Here is a 23,045-nt window from a genome sequence, read left to right on the forward strand (position 1 = left end):
AAATAAATAAATAAATTTATTCAGCACATAGCAAATTCTGAGTCTTTTTTTTTTTTTTTAAGATTTTATTTATTTATTTGAGAGAGAGAGAGAATGAGAGAGAACACATGAGGGGGGGAGGGTCAGAGGGAGAAGCAGACTCCCTGCCGAGCAGGGAGCCCGATGTGGGACTCGATCCAGGGACTCCAGGATCATGACCTGAGCTGAAGGCAGTCGCTTAACCAACTGAGCCACCCAGGCGCCCCAAATTCTGAGAATTTCTTGAAAGTGAAAAGAAACAGGCTCATTTAAAAGCTCTTAGCTGTGATGACAAATAAATAGCTATTTAGGGGCGCCTGGGTGGCTCTGGCCACTGGCTCAGGCATCTGCCTTCCACTCAGGTCATGATCCCGGAGGGTCCTGGGATTGAGCCCTGTATCAGGCTCCCTGCTCAGCAGGAGAGTCTGCTTCTCCTTCCCCCTCTGCATCCCCCCACCCCCCCTCCACTTGTGTGCGCGTGCGGGTGCGTGCGCGCTCTCTCTCAAATAAATAAAAATCTTTAAAAAAAAAAAAAGATAGCTTTTTAGCTCTTTTAATTTAAAATTCATCTTTAAATTCACAAGATTTCTCTATTAAAACTTCCTTATGGGAAGATAAAAGTGGCATCTCAAAGCAGTGAGAAGAAAAAGATGTACTAATCAGTAGTGCTGGGTCAACTAAGTAGCTATCTGGTGAAAAATAAAGCTAAATCTATACCTCAATTCCTTAGACCAGCATAAATTTAACTTGGTTCAAAGATCTAAGTGTATAAAATAAAGCCATAAAAAATACCAGAAGAAACCATGAGAGAACTCTTATCACCTCAGAATAGGGAAGACCCTTTTGAATTAACCCATTAGAAATTTTTAAAGCATTGATAAATGAGACAACTATAAAAATATTCTGCAAGGCCCAAACCACTAAAAGAAAAATGGTAAAATATGGAAAATCACCCAAATATCCATATCCCTACATTCAGATGATGGTTTCTGCCCAGAATATATCAAATCAAAATCTAATTAATTTTTCTCCAACTGTTCCAGCCCCATATTAAATTATGTTTACATAGATGATTTTCACTTTTTTGTTTTGTTTTGTTTTTTGACAGAGAGAGAATGTGCAGGGGCAGGGAGAGAATGAGAGGGAGAGAGAATCTTAAGCAGGCTACATGCCCAGCACAGAGCCCAATGCAGGACCTGATCTCACAACCCTGAGATCATGACCTGAGCTGAAACCAAGTCGGATGCTTAACTGACTGAGCCACCCAGGCACTCCTGATTTTCATTTCTATTAGCAGAAATTCTTAGAAGTAAATGGAGGTGCCTATTGAGTGCTTTATCTTCCAAACCAAGTAAAATACCTATTATACCTTACTGTAAAAAGTATCATAAGATGTGTGCTCATCAGTATCTTTTATGTAAAGCTAACTGGCATGTTTTATATAAATATAAAAAAAGTTTCCCTATTTTTATAACAAACAATTCTGTTTGTATAAACAAATCAGATCTTGAGCCTTTAAGGTACGTAAATGGTACCTTCTACTCTAATATTTCTTCTATTAGTTTTACATAAAAAAGTTACTTAATATCCTCTCTCTCCCTCTCTCTCTCTATATATTCACAGATACAAAAATAAAAATAATTTAAAAATTCAGTAGATTATTAAAGGGCCTGAAGTACATCAGAAATTTGTTGTTTACATGTGCTTAAATTGAGGTTTCCTTAATCATCACAACTTTACTGGAACAGTTTTTCAAAAGAATATATGCATTGCACAGATTTTTACACATTTTCTTAAAATACCTAGTTTCACCTTATATTTTTTAAAAAAATGTTGTTAGTCAAGAAAATACATGATTTTACTTTAGTACTATTTTTCATATAAACACAAAGAAGATAATTTGCTAAGAGCCTTTTCCTATAAAGATATTAACCCATATTCAAAATGTTTTACTACAAAAAAACCCATTAAAGCAAAATCACATACATCAAGTTCAAAGAAAAAATCTTGTTCTTTGGATGCAATTTCATAATCTGCTCTTAAAGCCAGGTCATGAACTTTCAGACATTCTCCAAGATCCATTCTCTGGCGGGGTGGGGGGGAAGAAAAAAAAAACGTATTACTGAAACAGTAAACACATTTTTCAAAAATTCATTAACAACCACAGTTCTCTTCAAAATACATATTAAGTCTTACAGATGCTTCTTTATTTATGGACTTTCAAATTACAAAATTTCATAGACAAGTATAAAACTTGGTACCAGAAAAAAATCCACATCAATTCTACCAACAGATGGGAACAGTGATTACTTTTGTACTTAAGAACAAACAGACAAGGAAAACTATAAAAATCTGAAAAAACTTCTAGCTTCTGTATCAAAACAAATTTCACTTGGCCCATTAACACAGAAAAGACAACGTTAGTTTAAAATTAAGCTAAAAGAATATGTAAATAAAATTGCAGATTATAGTCAATACTCTTTGAAGAACATTCTGATTTTTTTTTTTTTTAAGATTTTATTTATTTATTTGACAGACAGAAATAGCGAGCGCAGGAACACAAGCAGGGGGAGTGGGAGAGGGAGAAGCAGGCTTCCCGAGGAGCAGGGAGCCCGATGCAGGAATTGATCCCAGGACCCTAGGATCCTGACCTGAGCTGAAGGCAGACGCTTAATGACTGAGCCACCCGGGCGCCCAGAACATTCTGATTTTCAAATAAAGATGGAGTCCTCAAACATTAGACCAGTAACCTTGATAAGGATTCCAGACAAGACTCTAGGTGAACTAATAAAAAGAAATTTATTAAGACTCGATATAACTTCACAAAAAACAAGTATCAAATCCTATTTACAAGCATGTATCAGGGAAATAAAACATACTCCCATTGAACCTAGGATCCTCCTACTTAGAATTCTAATTAGACATTATTTACCCAACCAGAGGTTTTCTCTTGAGACAAAAATTCCTAAAAATCTGCCCATTTTTACATGTTATCTGGGCAACTGATAAAATCTTTCAAGAAATCCTTTAGTGGGAAAATTGAAGGGAAAAAATTGGGCTGGATGCAAAGATATTTACAGATGTGATTAATGGATGATCCAAGTAAAACAGATTTTCCAATTGGAAATATGCTATCCTATCAATAGAATGTCTCAGAATTGCTTAATAGTTGGTAAAAAGAGAATAATTTGAAAAGGTATAGTAAATACTGCCATTGGTTTTGTTACACAAACTATGCATAAAGTTAAAGTACGACAAACATTATAGTAGTAAAGTCATTCCTTCAATTAATTGTGTACCCACTTGTGCCAAGCACTATGCTAGGTGCTAGGGACACAGAGCTAACTGTCACAGATACATACAGTCTCTGACCTCATGGAGCTGACATTCAGAAGAGGGGAAACAAATAATTAACCATAATTGTGTCTCTGAATACAGTTAAGAGGTTTAATAAAATAGTAATGCTCCCATTACAATGAGAGGCTGCTTGGTGATCAGAGAAGGTCTTTCTGAAGAGGATATATTTAAACTGGATTTAAAACGTGTGAGGAAGCAAACTAACCTTAGGAAAAGCTAAGAAAAGAATGCTTGAGGGTTTTTTTTGTTTTTTTTTTTTTTAAAGATTTTATTTATTTGACAGAGAGAGACACACGGCGAGAGAGGGAACACAAGCAGGGGGAGTGGGAGAGGGAGAAGCAGGCTTCCCTGCCGATCAGGGAGCCCGATGCGGGGCTCGATCCCAGGACCCTGGGATCATGACCTGCCTGAGCCGAAGGCTCTTAATGACTGAGCCATCCAGGCGCCCCCCGAATGCTTGAGGTTTTACAGAAGATTTAAGAGGCAGATCTTAAAAAAAAAAAAAAAAAAATTGCCAGGGTCAAGCAGAGGGATATTTCTAGTAGCAAGAAACAGACTAGAACAATCACTGGCACAGAAGTCTGGGCCTTAAGCTTTATATATAAGTACCTAGAAATGACTCTGTCTTAACTTTTTCGCCAACAACCTGGATATAACAAAGGATATGAACGTCTATTTTATAGCACAATATCCCAAGCTAAAAAAATAGTGAATTCACTGGATTAAGACTCAAAAGAACTTGGGCGCCTGGGTGGCTCAGTCGTTAGGCGTCTGCCTTTGGCTCAGGTCATGATCCCAGACTCCTGGGATCGAGTCCCACATCGGGCTCCCTGTTCGGCGGGAGGCCTGCTTCTCCCTCTCCCACTCCCTCTGCGTGTGTTCCTGCTCTCGCTGTCTGTCAAATAAATAAATAAAATCTTAAAAAAAAAAAAAAAAAACTCAAAAGAACTGCGGCACCTGGTTGGCTTAGTTAGAAGAGCATGTGACTCTTGATTTCGGGACCCAAGTTATGTGTAGAGATTACTTAAAAATAAACAAACTTTAAAAAAAAATCTTAAGGGGTGCCTGGGTGGCTCAGTCGTTAAGCGTCTGCCTTCAGCTCAGGTCATGATCCCAGGGTCCTGGGATTGAGCCCCACATCGGGCTCCCTGCTCTGCGGGAAGCCTGCTTCTCCCTCTCCCACTTCCCCTGCTTGTGTTCCCTCTCTCAGTGTCTCTGTCAAATAAATAAAATCTTAAAAAAAAAAAATTTAAGATTCTAAAGAATTGATAGATAAAATTTAAAATAAATATGAAGTCGGGCGCCTGGGTGGCTCAGTTGGTTAAGCGACTGCCTTCGGCTCACGTCATGATCCTGGAGTCCCGGGATCGAGTCCCGCATCAGGCTCCCTGCTTGGCAGGGAGTCTGCTTCTCCCTCTGACCCTCCTCTCTCTCATGCTCTCTGTCTCTCATTCTCTCTGTCTCAAATAAATAAATAAAATCTTTAAATAAAATAAAATAAAATAAATATGAAGTTTTATAGCCATATCTAAGAAGGCAAATTTACAAATAGCTATGAGCAGAAAATTAAGACAAATTTAAAAACATACCAGTCAAGAGTAAGAGTTACAGTGTGGCATGACTAAGATAAATTAACTTACAGGACATAGTATGAACAAAGTAAGAAATCTCTTGCTGAAGGCTGGCAAACACCTCTCTTCCAAAAGATACAAGTTAGACCAAGTGTTTCCAATCCAAGCTATACAAAAAAAGCTGGAAGACAGATGTGATTGGCCAAGAAAAATAAAAATGTGAACCTAGTCCTCAATCAACTAAAGAACTTTTCAGCATGAAACAGAAATAGATATTATGGCCCCAAAGGACTCAAGAGTCAGATTTTAACTTTCCCTCAAATTAAAAACAAAAACAAACAAGCAAAAAAAACCCACCAACTTTCTAACGATCAAAGCTTTCCAAAGATAGAATACAGTTCCTCAAGAGTGAGCTCCCAGATAACTGAAAGATCCCAATATGGTTTAGACAACCATTTTTCTAAGATACTGAGGAAAGAATTCAACTGTTAAGTAGCTTCCTCCTTCCAACTCTGACATTTTATGATTATCTACAAAATAAGTTTCTCTGCAAAACCACTACCTCAGTTACTAATTACATAAAAGAATGTATGGGAAAATAAAGACTATGTCTTCCAAGTTATCCTTTGGGAAATAATAAGGAATATTCACCAGTATTATAAGTTCTCATCCCACTATGGCTCTCAGGTATCACTGTTGCTGGGCATGCTGAGATTTTTCCAGGCCCCACTGCTCACTCTCATTCATAAGTCTATGGATTAACTAAGTCTTCCAATGACATTAAACAGCAACTGAAACTTGCTGTTGATGTGTGGAAATCAAAACTGCTTATTGAGCAACATTTTTAAGAAGCTATAGGAAAAAATGTAATGCTCCTAAAATATGCAGGAAAATAAGACAGTAATGAAAAAGTTACAAAAGAACATTGTTACCATCTTTGCTACACCTGTGTGTGTGTGTTTATACGTAGGCTCCATGCCCAACGTGGGGTATGAATGAACTCATGACTTCATGATCAAGAGCTGTATGCTCTACCAACAGAAGTCAACCAGCCACCCCAGCGAGTGTTTCTTAATCGGTATCTTAACATTAATCTCTCCAACAACTCCCTTTGTATGTGTTTTTCTACAGCTACAGTTGTTAATGGGATGCTATACTTATTTCCTAAAATGTTATGATGCCAGTTGGGAATGCCACTGATCCAATGCAGTTGTTTTTAACCTAGACCCGGGGTAATAATATTGACGCAAGCTTTTGAAAACAGGTCCAAGCCCTACCCTCCACAGACAGAATTGTAAAAGCCTCCCAGGTGTTTTTTAATGTACGGTGTTGGTGGGGCGCCTGGGTAGCTCAGTCGTTAAGCGTCTGCCTTCAGCTCAGGTCATGATCCCAGGGTCCTGGGATCGAGCACCCGCGCCAGGCTCCCTGCTCTGCGAGAAGCCTGCTTCTCCCTCTCCCACTCCCCCTGCTTGCGTTCCCTCTCTCGCTGTCTCTCTCTCTCCGTCAAATAAATTTAAAAAAAAGTACAGTGTTGGGAACCACTCACTGATCTAGTTTTATTCCCAATCTACAGACAAAGGAAACGAAGCCCAGAAAGACACTTATTCCAGATACTTAAGAGAAAATCTGGTTAGACTGATTTCTAGTCTAACACCCCTTCTGTTTTACCATGCTAGTGTTCTGCACATAGCAGATACCCAAAGCAGTCGTCTAGCTGCCTTTCCTCCACTTATCTCCCTTATCTTTATCCTCTGTTTAACTAGATTTCCAATCTGTTCTCAATAAAAACCCAAAAGGAGTCTATAAAATCTTGTCTCACTGTTTAACCTAAATATCTCTGTTGCCTACCCACACTGGCAGGAATTCTAGGCTTTCCTCTGCTCTATCTTTAAACTTACATCATCCAACCAACCAAAGGAAAAAAGCCAACTATGTGGGTCAAGAACAAAATGAACACCAAAAAGGACACAATTCACAATTATACCACTGCTGTAAGGCTGAGTTTTGGTAAGAGGAAGAAGTTTGGGGGTGGGGGGTGGGGTGGATATATGCCTTGGAGGGGAATTTGTATAAGGGGGAAATTTTTACTACTTCACTAGAATGTGTGCTCCACAAGGACAAGGAATTTTTTTCTGTTTTATCTACTATGTAATTTGCCTGGTATATAGGAATGTTTAATAAATATTTGTTGTGGGGAGTCTGGGTGGCTCAGTTGGTTAAGAGACTGCCTTTGGCTCAGGTCATGATCTCAGGGTCCTGGGATCGAGCCCCACATTGGGCTCCCTGCTCAGCGGGAAGCCTGCTTCTCCCTCTCCCACTCCCCCTGCTTGTGTTCCCTCTCTCGCTGTGTCTTTCTCTGCCAAATAAAAAAAATTAAGAAGAATACTAATAAATAAATAAATATTTGTTGAATGAATCAAACTGGTAAAAGAGGACAAAGAAGAACATTTGGCATACAGGGCCCTGAGCTTAACAAGCAAGGGTGGTCAAGATGCAACCCAGTATAAAACTGCTCTAAGTTCTGGAGGGGAAGGTCTTCTTCACCTCTCCACGGATTATCAATTTTGCTGGGACTTCTTTCCTTCCTCAGTATTTTATGCTACTCTTCTCTCTTATTCCGTGTGCTACTGTCCTCCAGGAGGTAGACCGCCTGGACTTGACACTATCCTGGGCCATGAGCTCTGCAGCTTTCCAGTCTAGTCCAGCTTACAATAGTAGATTTGTGGGGCGCCAAAGTCCTAGGAGGAAGGGCCTAGCTATAATTTTTTTTTTTTTTTTTTTTTGGCCTAGAATAGCCTCAGTGCTTATTCTTCGGGGATCTAGCAGCACAGTAGGTGTATACAGATTTTCAGAATTCTAGATACTAGTCATCTATTTTCCTCTATCCATACCATCGTGACTAAAAACGTACTCTGGCACTGTCATACACACAGGGAGTATTTAAAATAAAGAATAGGGCGCCTGGGTGGCTCAGGTGGTTAAGCGACTGCCTTCGGCTCAGGTCATGATCCTGGAGTCCCAGGATCGAGTCCCGCATCGGGCTCCCTGCTCGGTGGGGAGTCTGCTTCTCCCTCTGACCCTCCCCCCTCTCATGTGCTCTCTCTCATTCTCTCTCTCTCAAATAAATAAATAAAATCTTTTAAAAAAAATAAAATAAAATAAAGAATAAGCAATCCAAAACAAACACAACTACCTGTCAATGTAAAAGTGAATGAAGTCTGCCCATGTTAATGCTCTTTGAGACCACGGTCATCTAATTAAAAAGTCACCACAAAGGGAACCAGGATAGAATCACACCATGACCAAGTATGGACCAATCCTCAAAACCTGAATCAATCCTGACTTCATCACTGATGGTTCAATAGTGCTTTGAACACTCAGGGCACAGATATTTGCTGCTGCTTCTCTTGTAAAATAAATGAGTTTCAAACTGAACATAATACAATGTTTGGTTATTTATTTTAACTTACAAAGGCTCTATTTGTAATGAAAGCCACAGGGAGAGTTTTTGAATTTTTAAATTTAATAAGTAATTTACTTCATAATTACATTCTTCCCACAAGTTTATTCTTGGAATTTTTAAGACTTCTAAATTCTTAGATTGTAAATGAGAAAAATGCATATTTTAACTGGAAAAATTCAGTTTTGCATTTTTGTCTTCTCCATCCTAAATTCATTTCCTTTGTGAAGTCTTGACCAAATAACTATATCTAATTCTGATAACTTCTCTTACAACCTCTCAGCATTTTGTACTACACTTTACTGTTTAGCAAAGTTGATTCTGTTAAGTGCTTTTCTAAGTGTTCTTTTGAAATTTCAAAAATGAACATTATCTCCTCAAATGGACTTTAAGCTTCATGAGGAAGTTTCTCTTATTTTTCCCCTCCTATATAAAAGACCAGGTTTTACACAACCCATGACTACTAAATAAATGTGATGATTTAACTAAGGAATTCTACTTCTAAGAACTTGAAGAAACAATGAAGTACACAAAGGTAATGGACAAAACTTTAACAATGATGTTTTTGATGTAAAAAATTAGAAACATTTTAAGGGCCTAGCAATAGGGTTTTGATTAATTGAATTACGGCATAGTCATACAACACATTATATAGCCATTAGAAATTATGATCTAGATACTAAGTGGAGAAAAGAGATGGCAAAGAAAAGCAAAATGCCATTTTTGTAAATTCATGTACAGACACTGATGTGAGACTGCTTTGATATTGGTTGAATTAAATGCAATGAACCCATATTATTCTTACAATCAGAAAAAAAAAGCCACTTTGGGAGAAAAAAATCTAAGTAACAGAACAGAGGCATGCAGGAATTATACATCAAAATCAACAAATAAACATATTATAGTAGAGCAAATCAAAGGGCTGACCTACACATTTGAGTGTACTGCCAGTTATAAACTAATGGCAGTAATACGTTAATGAATAAATCAGTGATAGAAACTAGGCATAGTAACCACTTCAAGAATTGCAAATATTCTTGCTTTGTTGTATTTACTCAGATCAATGAGCTAAATCCTTAAGGGAATTATAAAACAGTAAAAGAAGATAATTCCTGCTATCAAGGAATTTATATTCTCAATGAAAAAAATAAAGACATTAAACTAAAGCAACAGGTGCATATATATACACAGATGCACATGGAAAGATTTCATTGCCACACTGTGCACCAAAACCAAAAACTATGAACATAGTAATAGTCACTGAATAATTAATTTAGGAAACAGCCATATTATGAAATATTATGTAGACATGTTTTTAAAATATAGACCACTAATTTGGAAACTTCTCCAAGACAGGTGGAAAAAAAAAATCAAAAAATATAATGCCATTCGTTAAAACACACACATGCATGCACACACACACAGAAAGGAGTGTGAAAAAGGTACATTAAGTTGTTGACAGGCTTTATGTCTGGGATGGGGGACGATATATAATGGAAAATATTCACGCTTTATGCTTTTTCCATGTTTACTTGAAAACTTTATTGTCTAAGTAATAAAATAAGACAGACTGGGTACTCAGCAACTCAGAAGACCTCCCTTAACATCATATTATCCATTTAACTCTGAGAAATTCACTTAATTTCTCTGAACTTCTCTCTTCTCAAATACTTCAAGACTGCCACATCAATCAAGTTACAGATTCTGACTAGATTGTTGAAGATTTTGAATATGAATCAACATGCAGAATTTTCTCTATAGGCAAAGAAGAATGCTTGACTACTTGGGACAGAAACAGGACATGATAAAATCTGTATTTTAGAAGCATTAACACCATACTACTGGATGGACTGACAAGAAGAAAGAGGTCAAGGCGGGATAGGCTATTAGGGTAAGCCAGAAATAAAGCCATAGGGTCAAATTAAAAAAGAAAAGGGAAAGCAGGTGATGGAGGTAAAATAGGGTGCTAGAGAAGAATAAAAGCATTTTAGAGAGGGAAGGATCTCTGAAATCATCAATTCCATCACCACCTTCCTACAACAATGAAATCAAGGCTCAGAAAAGTCATAAGATCATAAGCCTAAGACTATAAGCTGGAGCAGAGTAAAAATTTAAATCCAGTCCTTAATATAGTTCAATATTCTTTTGATAACACAACGACTCTCAATCAACTAATTAAATGGAACTATCAACTAACCAATAACAACTGGAAATGAAGTGTTGAGAAGAAAAGGTCAGGAGTATTTCAAGCATGAGTAAATGATGATGCCACCAAGAGAAATGACTAAATCAAATGGAAGAGTTGGTCTGTGAAGGAAACATTTTGTTCTGGACACATTGAAGGTGATGGAACAACAGGAACTCTAAGTAGCAGTATCCAGTATGGTACATATATAATACTACATTCACTAAACGCCTGCTTTACCCAATTAAGTTTACCAAGCAGAGTTTTACATATTCTTCCTCTAAAGTTAGAAGTATTCTACTAGGAGACCCTCATTAACGAATTATAAAGGAACCCCAAATCCGACTTCCCTAAGTCAATTTATTAACAACAGAAATATTGAAAAGTTTTTTTTTTTAAGATTTTATTTATTTGACAGAGAGAGAGCACAAGTAGGCAGAGCAGCAGGCAGAGGGAGAGGGAGAAGCAGACTCCCTGCTGAGCAGGGAGCCCGATGCGGGGCTCCATCCCAGGACCCTGAGATCGTGACCCAAGCCAAAGGCAGATGCTTAACCAACTGAGCCACCCAGGAGCCCCTTGAAAAGTATTTCTAAAGAACAGTGCCACCTGCAAGACCAAAGTATATTGCCACAAGAAAATTTAATGAGGGAGAAGATGAGGACGAATGCTTGAGAATAACAGTATAAATTCCTATTATCATACTTAATGATTTAAAAACAAACCCCACTGCTTGGTAATTTTAACTTTGTAAAAACCACCTTCATGAGAGCAATAGTTTTACTGTTATCCAACCTGGCTTTAATTCTTTTATTTATTTACACTGCTTAGTTTGTTTAAAATAATAATTCTTCCCATGTGTCTTTTTATTATGTTTTCTTACACTGTTTTAAGAGTCTCAAGACGAGGGTGGAAGACATCAAAATATAACAATAATTTAGATATAGTACAAAAATAGCAAGGAATCGAAGAATATAGTGATATTGGTTAAGTACTAAAAAGCACACACACCAGCTGGAGAAAAAGTGAAACGATGACATGAGAGCAGGACAGAGCATGGGAAATACAAAGTCCTGGCTGACCACGTGAACCCTTATATATGCCCTCCAATGTCAATGCTATTTTCTAAAACACAAGTCACCTACACTTTGATTCTCACTTCTTACACCTTTAACTTTCTTCCTTCCTCATATTTGTAAAATCTCTCTTCCATCCATGTTCAATGTTTGATTCAAGCCCCAGCTCAATAACAAGAGAAAGCCCAGTATAATATGGAAAAAGCCTTGAAATAATAAAACCCGAGTATGCATTCAAGTTATGCCACATTGTCTTAAAATAAAAATTATGATATTTCTTTCCTAATTCCAATCCTGGTATTCAAATCAATCAGTCCAACATGAATGATGGGAGAAGAGGAAAGGGGCACACTGTGCATGCAGAGATTAGTTCCTGCTTTTTACCACTTCCCATTTACTAACTGCTCATTCCCACTTGTACATTCCATTTCCAAGTCCATTTATCCCTGAGTGGATAAAGAAAAACAGAGCTCTTCTTCTAGCTTTTAATATTTTTGAAGAACATAGCATGAAATATTTTCTTATCCATCCCAAACCAAGATATGCAAAGATATCTAGATAACATTGAAACAAAAGTCCCTGGGGTGCCTGGGTGGCTCAGTTGGTTAAGCGTCTGCCTTCAACCCAGGTCATGATCCCGGGGTCCTGGGATCAAGTCCTGCATTGGGCTCCCTCCCAGCTCGTGCTCTCCACTGCGTGCTCTCAAATAAGTAAAATCTTTAAAAAAAAAAAAAAAAAAGTCCTTGGGGTGCCTGGGTGGCTCAGACGGTTGGGCATCTGCCTTCGGCTCAGGTCATGATCCGGTGTCCTGGTATCGAGTCCCACATCGGGCTCCTTGCTCGGCGGGGAGCCTGCTTCTCCCTCTCCCTGCCGCTCCCCCTGCTTGTACTCTCGAATAAAAAATAAAAAATCTTGGATAAAAAAAAAAGTCCTTGCCCTAGAAAGATGATACTAATTGAGAAGAGAGAGAGAACATATACATAAACAAGAAAAACTAACAAATGCCTATTCAGTAGCACAGAGAGCAGGCGTTACACTGGGGTTCAGAGGCTAAAAGGCCATAGGCTCAGGCAATCACATACAGCAAGCCAGGCAGGATTTAAATGTGTAAAGAGGGGCGCCTGGGTGGCTCAGTTGTTAAGCGTCTGCCTTCGGCTCAGGTCATGATCCCAGGGTCCTGGGATCGAGTCCCACATTGGCCTCCCTGCTCGGCGGGAAGCCTGCTTCTCCCTCTCCCACTCCCCCTGCTTGTGTTCCTGCTCTCTCTGTCTCTCTCTAAAATAAATAAATAAAATCTTTTAAAAAAATAAAAAATAAAAATAAAATAAATGTGTAAAGAAACGTTATTCCAGCAAGAGGATATGAGGTAAGCTAAAATGAGAATCATGTTAGGGAAAGAAAGTAGTGAGATAACAATGAATAAATCAGTCTGGTAAAAAGGACCAAACCAATTTATTCATTCAAGGAAGAGGTAGACTGGGCTAAGGATTTTCGATTTTTGGCCATAGGTACAATAGGAAAACACCAAAAGTTTTATGAGGAAGCAACATGTGCTAAGTTCATTCCTGCTCAGAAATGGTTGGCTTAAATTTCTTAACATTTAGATCTCTTCAAATGTCACTTTATCAACAGAACAGTTTTCTCTATCCACCCTGAGTAGTCCCTGGACCACTATCTCAGACAGTCTAAGTTACTTAACCATGCTTTTTTTGTCCTAGCAACTTAAATCACTACCTGAAATCACATTATTTCTTTTCACTTAGTTGTGTGTCTCCCACATCAGAATGCTAGCTCCCACCACTTAAAGGTGGTGTTCACTTCTGTATCCCCAACATAGCACATAGTAGGTCCTCAGTAAGTACTTAAATGAATGAGTGAATGAATGCTGATCTCAGCAATCAGTACCACTCCCAAAGAGATGAAAAAGTCACTTTTTTAAAAAGATTTTATTTATTTCCCAGAGAGAGAGAGAAAGAGAGAGAGAGCGCACAAGCAGGGGGAGCGGCAGGCAGAGGGAAGCAGGCCCCCCACTGAGTAAGGAGCCTGATGCCGGACTTGATCCCAGGGTCCTAGGATCATGACATGAGCTTTAGGCATCCGCCTGACTGAGCCACCCAGGTGTCCCAATAAATCATTTTTTTTTTTTTTAAAGATTTTATTTATTTATTTATTTGAGAGAGAGAAACAGCATGAGAGGGGAGAGGGTCAGAGGGAGAAGCAGGCTCCCCGCCGAGCCGGGAGCCCGATGTGGGACTCGATCCCAGGACTCCGGGACCATGACCTGAGCCGAAGGCAGTCGCTTAACCAACTGAGCCACCCAGGCGCCCCAATAAATCATTTTTTGAAGAGAAATTTTTTGTTAACTTTTACCGAGAATTCTCTTTAGTTTCTCCATTCAGCCCACCTTCCCTTCCTCACCTTTTTCTATTTCTTACTCTTCTTAATTTCAACATTAAATTTCATTACTCCAAACACTATAATAAATACCATAAAAGGGAAAAAAACATAAGAACTGAAATGTGGAAATTTCGTAAATTATATTATCCAAATACATTAATATATATGCCTATATTTTTTTATCCTATAGACCTGTAATGCCTATGGGACAAAATACATTCACAATGTTTTACTGTATGTGGGTCAAAATAAAATACCAAATGCTTTTACAAGTTCCCTTAATGAGTGAGAATCATCAAACTAAAAAGGATTTCAGTAAGTCATCTGACTTGCCACCTGTATACCAAGGTAAAATTCATCAGTTTAGAAAATATTTCCAGTGACAGAGAATCTGTGACTTTGCTTGATGTTTGTCGTTAAGCTCCTAGTACAACAAAAATACTTGTTTCAAGTTTCATTTATTATCATGTGCTTGCTCTATTCTGTGTTCATGGTCTACATCCAAATGATGTGTTTATAACTCCATCTTCTCTTTTTCACTGAATAGCCTCAGAGACACACTAGTTTCTTCAGACTTGTTAAAACAGTTTATAAAACTGTACACATCTCTAAAACAGATCTGAAGAGTTCGGGGAATACTGAGAGGATGATTTGAGGTTCTCAGGTAATAAGCATTTATTGAGAATCACTATACAGAAATATGACACCGAAATATATTAACAAAGTATCGAGGGGCGCCTGGGTGGCTCAGTTGGTTAAGCGACTGCCTTCGGCTCGGGTCATGATCCTGGAGTCCCGGGATCGAGTCCTGCATCGGGCTCCCTGCTCGGCAGGGAGTCTGCTTCTCCCTCTCCCACTCCCTGTTTGTGTTCCCTCTCTCATTGTGTCTTTCTCTGTCAAATAAATAAATAAATAAAATCTTTAAAAAAAAAAACCAAAGTATCGAACTATGAAAAACAATATGCTTTAACAGTGACTTCCAAATCTCATTCTACTTTGCCTGGGAGTAACTGGTCTTTACTATTTTATATTTTTTCAAGATTCATCCTATCAGATAGGTCCAAGATTTAAAATTTGCTTCAAAATAACAAACAAAAGGACATTAAGTGATTATAAATAAGGTAGCTATGTGGTAAAGATTTATTGAAGCTGGTATATGGGTACATGAAATTCATTATACAATTCTACTTCTATTTATAGTTAAAATTTTCTATTACAGAAGTTAAAGATTCTTCCCTCAGAATGATTCATTATAGAATAAAAGTTAAAAGTACAATTAAGTTGTAATTTAACTTATAAAAATTGACCATCAACACTATAGTTCATCTCAACTACATGCATGTACAGTCGACCCTTAAACAACCAAGCAGGTCCACTTATATGTGCATTTTTCATAGTACAGTACTATAAATGTACTTTCATTATGATTTTATTAACATTTTCTCCAGCTTACTTTATTGTAAGAATACAGTTTATAAATATACATATACACACATAATATAAACAAAATATTGTCAATCGCCTGTTTATGTTATCAGTAAGGTTTCCAGTCAACAACAGGCTATCAGTGGTTAAGCTTTTGATGAGTCAAAAGTTTTAACAGGGATTTATACCTGCACAGGGCTTGGTGCCCCTAGCCCTGTATTGTTCAGGGATCAACTGTGTATTTTTATTTAATCATTAATCCAATTAATGAATAAATTTGCTGAGCAACCTCAACTAAAGACACACTAAACTAGAACAAGATGCTAGAATACATGGTCTCTGGGTCACCTTAAAAAAAAAAAATCACTTCAGGGGCACCTAGGTGGCTCAGGGGGTTAAGCATCTGCCGTCTGCCGTCTGCCTTCCACTCAGGTCATGATCTCAGGGTCCTGGGATGGAGCCCTGTGTTGGACTCCCTTGCTCAGCATGGAGCCTGCTTCTCCCTCTGCCACTCTCCCTGCTTGTGTGCGCCCGAGCGTGCGCATGCCGACAAATAAATAAAATCTTAAAAAAAAAAAATTTTTTTTTAAATTACTTCCATAAGCCTAAAGTATATTAAGTATATAAACTTAATGACTACAAGATTACTTAGTATGACAGAAAAAAGTTATTTCCCAAGGGCATACGTACCCCAAGTTGAATAGTTCAGGGTATTCATGTGCCAATCAACAATGCTATAAACAATATTGAAGACTTAGTTTTTAAAGTTTAATAGTAAAGTTTTAATTATTCACTGGGAAGCTTTTTTTTTTAATTTTTTTTTTTTTTAAGATTTTATTTATTTGCGAGAGAGAGAATGAGACAGAGAGCATGAGAGGGAGGAGGGTCAGAGGGAGAAGCAGACTCCCTGATGAGCAGGGAGCCTGATGTGGGACTTGATCCCGGGACTCCAGGATCATAACCTGAGCTGAAGGCAGTCGCTTAACCAACTGAGCCACCCAGGCGCCCCCACTGGGAAGCTTTTATTTTTTTTTAATTTTTTTAAAGATTTTTAAATTTATTTGACAGAGAGAGACACAGCGAGAGAGGGAACACAAGCAGGGGGAGTGGGAGAGGGAGAAGCAGGCTTCCCGCCAAGCAGGGAGCCCCATGCGGGTCTCGATCCCAGGACCCTGAGACCACGACCTGAGCCGAAGGCAGACGCTTAACCGACTGAGCCACCCAGGCGCCCCTCACTGGGAAGCTTTTAATGTGCCTCTGACTTCCTAGGCACCAAAGGTGTTTTGGTTTAGGCAATCTCTATAAATGCTTGTTAAAGGAATGCACATTTTTTAATTGAATAAAATGCAAATACCAAAATCTGCTTAATACAAGGACATAAAATACACTTCGAAAGCCAAAACTGGGGGCGCCTGGGTGGCTCAGAGGGTTGGGCGTCTGCCTTTGGCTCGAGTCACGATCTCAGGGTCCTGGGACTGAGTCCCACATTGGGCTCCCTGCTCAGCAGAGACCCTGCTTCTCCCTCTGCCTGCCATTCCCTTGCGCTCTCTGACAAATAAAATCTTAAAAAAAAAAAAAAAAAGGCCCAAACTGGTAAAACTTAGGTTGCAAAATCTGGCATTTTTACAAATTGGGCAGCTCTTGTTATGTAAATTAAAAAGGAAAAAAAATGAAGCCAGTTATCTGGACTAATGCTAAGAACAACTGTTAAAAAATATCAAAATAGCCCTAAACAAACAAATTTGAGAAACTGAGTTTAGAGTACCTAAAGACTAATTTTTTCCCATCTGCATGTGGAACTACTGCTGTCATTATTTAGATAAGCAACTCAACAAACCCAAGATACTCTCCAGCTCCTTACGTGTTAAAAGATAACACATTTCCCACTAACAATCGTTAATTTTTCAAACCCAAGTTAGTTTTTTAACAGACTTATGGGTGGACTGATTACTCATTCAACACAATGGAGGGACACTGTTCTAGATGCTGAGGACATAGCACAGAACAAAACATCCCTGCCCTTATTATGAAACTTACATTCTAGTGGCTGGTTGAGAAAATTCTGTGGTTTCTTTCTTTCTTATCACTTATTCTGCTTCACCATACTTTCATGGCTCTTTTACATATGTACTATCAAATAGACTTCAACAGTTTTAAGTTCAGGCTTATATGTACCCAAGTAACTGATTTTAGACCAGCCCTTAAACAGAATAGTTTAAAAAAGCAATAAAGGACTTTCAATTAGTAAAAACTTCACTTCTGATAAAAACCAGAACTTATTGGGCAATGTAAAATCAACTTAGTCAGAATTTTTGACAACTAATATTCCTACTCAATCACTTCAAAAAGGCAGAAAAAATTTTTACTTTATCCTTGTATTTCTCAATTTTAAACTTTAAATTCTATTTCTGAGCAGAATTTCTTTTTTTTTTAAACAAAATTTCATGGAAAATACCTAAACTTGAAATGTGTAAAATTCCCATTGAAATAGGAAAGACTGGCCAGTCCGCCAGTCCCCATGACCTTAGTGCATGAAATGCCTCCAAAGATACTTCAGAAACATTTGAAAGTCACTGCCCTAAGTAAATGTGCTATCTAAAAAACTAACAAAAACCATAAAAATATTTTTTAAAGTATTTAGATTTAAATAACTCCAAGATTCTTGTGTTGTATAATATACTGTAATTCTCTGTGAGACATCTGACAAGCACAATTTCTCTGAGCCTTAATTTTTCCCACCTATGAAATGATGACCTTACACTACAATACATGATGGTCTGTCAACCCTAAAATCGTACTACAATGAAGGCTGTGATAAAATTAGTAGTGGCCATTTCTGATTTTAGGACAGGCACATCATGAGAGTATACATTTTCATCTTTGCAGATCTTAATTTCAAGCTTCTGTTACCATCTCTGCTTTAGATTTAATGTCTCTAAATTATTACTACTACACATCTTTTTCCAAGATCATAAGAAGCTAGATGGAAAGATTTTTTAAGCACTTCAATGTACTTATCTTCAGGGAAGATATGTACTAGAAATAATGTGTTCAGGGGGAAAAAGGACAACTTTGCTTAGATTTGTTTTGCCTAAATCTGAAAGGGGATGATGCCTACTATTTGCACAGTGACTAGAACAGGAAGAAAGTGTGCCAAAAGGAGGAAAAGAATGAGACTAAAACAAGACAATATTCTTGATGACTAGAACAGTAACACAAGCCTTTGAAATAAAGCAGCTTCCTCAGTTACAAGAAAGTCATGCTTCTTATAAAAATCGTAACCCAAATATATATATACACAATTATTTTGACTCTCTATTCAAATATTTCATACTAATAGTCAGTCGTGAGTGCATTTTTAGAAATCAGACTCTCCATCTCCAAAAATGCCAGAAAATACATTTCTGTATATTCTTCTGCTAAATAATCTAGAGTACTAGTGAGTCATATTCTGCTGGAAGTGACAGATCTGAGGAAAAGGGTAAACTTTAGTCATACAACAAAGAAAAAGCATTATAAAATCAAGTTACAATTCAGTTATTTTCATCTAACGTGTTAAAAAAGAAAAAGAGAAACAGGCATTTCAACATAAAGAGGTATGAACTATTAGACTGTGCCAAAAAAGTTGTTCTAGAGAGACTGGTTGCTAAATAAGTCATAACTCTGTAATTATAAACCATTTGTACACAGGATGAACTGTTATAAATAGCTCTTTTTCCTAATAAGGGTCATGAGAAAGTCACACCATGGATGGTTTTGAGTTATCAAGGAGACCATTCTATATGACAACCCTGGAGTCTCACAAAGTCCCATAGCCATCTGTACAAGCTCTGCTTAAATTCTCACAGAGGTTCACAACTACTTAGTATCATCCTTACGTAAGGCAATCTCAGGTCTATTACATTGACAAAAAGGAGGTATTTTCATCCAGAGTTTCCCTGGCGAGTGCCTGTAGAAGGGTTTTCATTAACTGTTTTTAATCCACCCAAGCACTGTCAATTTTAAGCCACACCATTCAATTCTGTACTATAAGAAAATGTTACCAATTAAGATAATATTTTTCTATCATCATTTTAAAATATGTGTTTCAGAGATGTTAGAATTTGAGAAAATGTGCATCTTATAAATCCACCAGGCAAGAACTTTACAAGAAGGAAAGTCCAAGACCAACCACTCATCCTTTTTTATTTAACAGAATAAAAAAATTAAGTATTCCCTACAGAGTAGAAAACATGCTGAGTAAAACTTGGGTTTGGCCCCAATTATACTTTAAATCAATAGAACTATGTGATTTTGAATACTCATCTACTATCATTACGGCTAACTGTGGATCACAAAAACAGTTTTAAGATTTTGTTTTATTTAGAGAAAGAGAATGTCAGACACTTAACCAACGGAGTCACTCAGTTTGCCCCTAAACATCTGACTCTTGGTTTTGGCTCAGGTCATGATTTCAGGGTCCTGGGATCGAGCACCACGCTGGGCTCAGCGCTCAGTGCAGAGTCTGCTTGTCCCTCTCTCTCCCTCTCTGCTCCTCCCCTGGCTCGCACTCTCTTTGTAATAAATAAAAATCTTTAAAAAAGAAATGAATGAGCATAACTGCTTATGTACATTATAAAACATAAAGCACAGCTGTGACATCAGATTTTTATTAATGGCATACCTGACCAATACAACACTATGTCCATGTCTTGCTATGGCTGGTTTTATAGTTTTAAAAAATAAAAAAACTAACTTTGTCACTTGCTAATTAAGCCTGTCCTCAAAAATTATTTGAAGTTATAATTTAGACATTAAATAAAATGACCATTAAATTTAATACAATAGTAAATGCGGAGAATCAAAGTATACTACAGATAATTACCTATTTTACAGATTTCAAATGTTTTATAAGCACATTAAAAATATTTTATGGGGGCGCCTGGGTGGCTCAGTCGTTGAGCATCTGCCTTAGGCTCAGGTCACGATCCCAGAGTCCTGGGATCGAGCCCCACATCGGGCTCCCTGCTCGGTGGGAAGCCTGCTTCTCCCTCTCCCACTCCCCCTGCTTGTGTTCCCTCTCTCACTGTGTCTCTCTCTGTCAAATAAATAAAATCTTGGGCGCCTGGGTGGCTCAGTTGGTTAAGCGACTGCCTTCGGCTCAGGTCATGATCCTGGAGTCCCGGGATCAAGTCCCGCATCGGGCTCCCTGCTCAGTGGAGAGCCTGCTTCTGCCTCTCTCTCTGCCTGCCTCTCTGCCTACTTGTGCTTTCTCTCTGTGTGTCAAATAAATAAATAAAATCTTTAAATAAATAAATAAATAAATAAAATCTTAAAAAAAAATTTTTTATGGACATTCTAAAGAGTAGGAATGAGGGTTAATTATCTGTCATAGTTCTAATTCAAGTGCTCAGAATCTGGATTACGTTATTACACTTAAAAAAAAATTTAGGTATCACATAAATTTTTAAATGTAGGCTTTTTTTCCCCCTCTTTTAACATAATACAGTTTCAACAGTCTTTCCTACTGGAAAAAGACAGCAGTGTTTCCTCTTGTATGTGCCTTGATTTCTGTTAGAGTTATTTAACTTTTCCTACTCAGAAAAAAACACTCAATTTAGACTACTTTAACTACAGGAACTCATCATGTCTGAAAATGGAAGTCAGAAATCTTTTCTTCATTTCAGTCATTTCTGGCAAATGAGAAATAAAGCCAGCTAAATGTTTAGCTCCTACTAGTCCTCCTCTGCCATCACATGCCGTGAAGGGAAGCTCTTGCAGTGAGTAATCATTCCAACCAAACCCCAAAGTCAGAAAATCAGATCCTTTGTTCCATTTAAATAGGTCCATCATCATGTGGTTTATCTTTTCAAATTAAAATGATGATACTCCAAGGTCAACCAATATCACTAGATATAAAATCTAAATTAAGTGAGCTTTACATCATTAGGAGTCAGAAATATAAATGCATTTTAAGTGACAACACTACTAGCAAATTAAGTTGTGTGAATTTAAGTATTTACTATTAGGTTTTCCTCACTATGATTTCCATAATATAATGTGTACAAATGTAAACATATAATGCTTTGGATAAAAGTTACTCTGCTCAACAGTAAAGAAAACTATTTTAAAAATCATTTCTATAATTTCAGAACTAATAGTGCAACTACAGTATAACTGCCTTTATATTCCAAATAAGAAATGCTTTTTCAGAAATTTCTCTGAAGAATGGAAAAAATTATAAAGGAAAGGACAGCAATGACTTTTCAGAGGAATTCCATTTTGCAGCTTTAAATCATCAACCTGAATAAACAATATAAGGGATGCAAATCCCTCCTCTAACACTGTTTTAAAAAAATCATTGAATACCCCTGAAACAAATAATACATTATATGTTAATAGAAAAAAAATCATTGCATAATAATCTGACGAAGAATTAAGTCTTTATCAAGTAGTTCCTTTCTGTAGGATACCAATAATCAAATAATAAATTTAATAAATACGTACAGTTCCAGAGAGGACATCATGGGGGCAACAGTTGAGAAGGTGACTCTTGCATACTCTGTCATCACTGAATTTGATTCGTTGACGAGTAGTATCTCCTGCAATATAGAAAAGTTAATAACATTCAAGGTTAGACAACTGGAAAATACTTATTTTCTGAGAGCCCTATCATCTCTAGCTTTTCCTGTGTGGCTACACACACACACACATTTATTTATAAATCAGCTCAAGAGGGATTAGTTTTTTATATAACATCCTATAGAAAAACTATTTTAGACATGCAGTTGCAGTATGTGTACTGCAAATGTAATTCAAATAGTCAAAGTGGGAAAGCAATGCATTCCGTTAAACAGAGTACTTCAGAAAAGCATAGGATATAGGGCAGGAATGGACTTTAAAGATTATCGAGTCCAACTCCTTCGCACTGCAGATGATGAAACTGAGGCCCCAAGAGGTTAAGTGACTTGCAGCAGACCCACTAGGAGAGTTTCTACTGGTATACAATGTTCCCTACTTGATGCTAAGCATAGATTTATTTTGTAATTATTTACATTAATTGAAAAACATAAAAAGTAATCTTGCAAACATTGCATACACACTGCGAATCCCCACTGAACCCCAGACGCCATTTCTTCCACTATTTTGTTCCAGCTGAAGTGTCTCCCTTTTGCTGCTGGGATGAGTTAGAGAGGGTAGAATAGCGTGTTTAAGAGTGTACAAACCTGGAAGAAGGACTTACACACCAGTCAGACAAAGGCACATTGCCTAAATGAAACGTTAACTTTAATGCCTCCAAAGGTACCATACCTTCAAATTTTAGGTGATCTGTGCTACATATGGCCAAACCGGGTATATTTAAATTTATTCTGTCTTCATATAACACAGTACACCTCCTAAGCAACAGAAGCATCCAACCTCCTAATCAAATATGCCTATCCAACTCAAACTTTAAAGAGTCTAAGAAAAAGAAAGGTAACTAACTCTAGTAACAAAATACAGATGTTAGTTACAATTTTTTTTGCTTAGAATCTCTTTGGGGAAAAAAAAGAAAAAAAAAACTCTTAAGGACATTTTTT

General features: G+C 37.5%; 1 protein-coding gene across 10 annotated transcripts in view; it reads right to left on the reverse strand.

Moving 5' to 3' along the window:
- The window catches only part of LUC7L2 (LUC7 like 2, pre-mRNA splicing factor), a 65,296-nt gene that overhangs the window by 27,768 nt on the left and 14,483 nt on the right, over window positions 1–23,045 (reverse strand). For 6 of the 10 annotated variants that reach the window (XM_081800011.1, XM_081800014.1, XM_081800012.1 and 3 more), the window contains 2 exons: window positions 21,973–22,067; window positions 2,005–2,103 (listed from right to left, as the gene is read on the reverse strand). In XM_081800011.1, the coding sequence (XP_081656137.1) occupies window positions 2,005–2,103; window positions 21,973–22,067 (194 nt within the window). Of the gene's footprint in view, window positions 1–2,004; window positions 2,104–21,972; window positions 22,068–22,568; window positions 22,643–23,045 lie in introns of all 10 variants that reach the window. The other 4 variants (XM_081800009.1, XM_081800008.1, XM_081800010.1 and 1 more) reach the window with 1 other exon arrangement.

This window comes from Leptonychotes weddellii, chromosome 12, assembly GCF_054177405.1.
Source record: "Leptonychotes weddellii isolate Sample4059 chromosome 12, ASM5417740v2, whole genome shotgun sequence".
Classification (NCBI taxonomy): Eukaryota; Metazoa; Chordata; class Mammalia; order Carnivora; family Phocidae; genus Leptonychotes; species Leptonychotes weddellii.